Genomic DNA, 2,154 nt, shown 5'->3' with positions numbered 1-2,154 from the left:
AAACTTTTCCATCCAAAATTCATTAATTCGGCGCCCCTTTCAAAACTCAACTCACCTCTCTCTATTTAAATCGTGGTGCCCATTTTGTACGAATCAACTACATAAAAATGGAGCTATAATTAAATAAAAAAATAAGAATAAAAAAAAACTCCCTCTATTTTATATCCCAACCCTAATTTATAGCACATGATACTAGATAAAAAAAAATTGCGACTTTTTTAAATCCCGTCTAGTCTCACATATTTTATTTTCATGAGAATACTTTAAATTTAATCTTTGTTTAATTTGACCATAATTTTGATTTATAACCTTATTACTTTGTAACATTTGTTTGATATTTTCCTTTATTATATGTTTAAGGTTAATTTGGAAAAAAAATCATAAATAAAATAAATTGACCAAGTATTGAACCACCATTACGTTTTATCCATGCCTAGCTAGGTTCATTTTGTCTTCTCCCCCCGTGCCTCTTAGTGAGTAGCCCGAAGTTTTATTTTTCATATTTTGTTTGCAATAATTATTTTAATTAAATAAAATCTAGAGCATCCAAGATTTAGGCAGTGTTTACAATTTTATAATTTTTTTAAAAAAAAACTCATAATCACTTATTTATAAAGGTTACAAACATTTTCTTAATTAGTAACTAGTGATAGTGTTGCACATGTATTATATGTATATATATATAACATAATACATATATATAATAAGAAAACCTGAAAAAATATTCATGAAACGAAGTGATATTTTAAGTGTTTGATGCAATTATTAAACAATATGGATTATTTAAGCAGTTTTAGATTATAAGACGGCCTACTCAAGGAATGATATGAAATCATTAGTTTAGTAGGAAAAAAGACCAAGAAGTGATTAAAGGATTTCGAATATATTGATTTAAAAATATTATTAAAAAATGAATAATCCGAGAAGAATATTTTTGTATGATTTTGGATTTGCGTGATATTATTTCAAATTCTTTACTACTGGACTGGCGAATCCCAAATGCGATAAAAATAAAATAAAATAAAATAAAATAAATCAATAATAATAAATAAGTAAGTAAATGTACAAATGGAACAAGGGACAAACGGCTCTGCAGCTGAATAAGGAAGCCGGATCCGTAACACTCTACGGCGCGGCTGGAGCTAAGCTGAGGTGCAAGTCGAGGCTCAATGAGTCATCAAATGTGGGCCCATCATCTAGTCTAGAAAACCTACTGAGTGAAGGCCCATCCAATCTCCCACTGTGGGCCTTAATCGGTTGTTGAGGCCCAATATTATTCAGGCTGGACTCCCCCCCGTACGATATACTCCCCACACTCCTCCCGCCCGTCGAACCCGGAAACACACCCCCGTGCGACACCTGGAAGGGCGCCGCCGCGCGTGGGACGTACACCCACGACGGAGATTGGGACACCGCCGCGGGGACCACCACAGATCCGGCGGGGGCGAGGAGATGGGTGGACGGAGTGAAGGCGGAGATCATGGGGTTGCGCATGAAGGAGACGGCGGCGTTCCGGCTGGCCTGTATCTGCGCACGCTTGAGCTGCTGCCGTTCTTTCTTGTGAGCGTTCTGGTGGCCGCCGAGGGCCTGAGAGTTGGCGAATTCGCGGAAGCAGTACTGGCACTCGTACTTCCGCCCATCGGACGCCGGGAAGCCAGATGATTCCGGCGGGGCGCCTGATGGGTTTTTGGCGGAGTCGACCTCGAGTTCTTGATCTTGATCGGCGGCTGTCATGTTGAAGCCGAAGAGTTTCAAACGGCCATTATTGTTGTTGCATGATTTGTTTTGGTAGTGTAGCTCCGTCGTCATTCTGTACATATATAATATAACACTGTTATTTTTGTGGTGATAATGAAAGAGAGGAGGTGTCGGAGACAGAAAATTAAAATGGTTGCCTAGGACACACAGTTTGCGATCGGGAGGGGGTATTAATACAAGCTCAAAGGATTTTTAATTTTTTTATACCTATTTTCAAATTACGAAAATATTTATATATACCAAGCTAAGTTAAGGTTTTTATTTATAGCTAGACCATCGTTTGTATATATATATATATATATATATATATATATATATATATATATATAACACGGGGTCTTATCCATAATACCATAATTCTTATTTTTATTTGAGAAGATAGTCACTTTAGTCATA

At 37.0% G+C, this 2,154-nt stretch overlaps 1 protein-coding gene across 1 annotated transcript; it reads right to left on the bottom strand.

Annotated features, from left to right (window-relative positions):
• Nucleotides 1–991: 991 nt before the first annotated feature.
• LOC140872662 (zinc finger protein GIS3-like) lies at nt 992–1,927 on the bottom strand. Its single transcript, XM_073275550.1, has one exon. The coding sequence runs from the start codon at nt 1,816–1,818 to the stop codon at nt 1,126–1,128; it is 693 nt and encodes a 230-aa protein (XP_073131651.1). The 5' UTR covers nt 1,819–1,927; the 3' UTR covers nt 992–1,125.
• Between the last annotated feature and the right edge of the window lie 227 nt (nt 1,928–2,154).

Source organism: Henckelia pumila, unplaced genomic scaffold (assembly GCF_033568475.1).
Source record: "Henckelia pumila isolate YLH828 unplaced genomic scaffold, ASM3356847v2 CTG_466, whole genome shotgun sequence".
In the NCBI taxonomy this organism is placed as follows: Eukaryota; Viridiplantae; Streptophyta; class Magnoliopsida; order Lamiales; family Gesneriaceae; genus Henckelia; species Henckelia pumila.
This window is presented reverse-complemented; position numbering and strand designations above follow the sequence as displayed.

Excerpts from the sequence above, each read along its gene's own strand:
- LOC140872662 (XM_073275550.1), bottom strand. The coding sequence starts at position 1,818 with ATGTACAGAATGACGACGGAGCTACACTACCAAAACAAATCATGCAAC.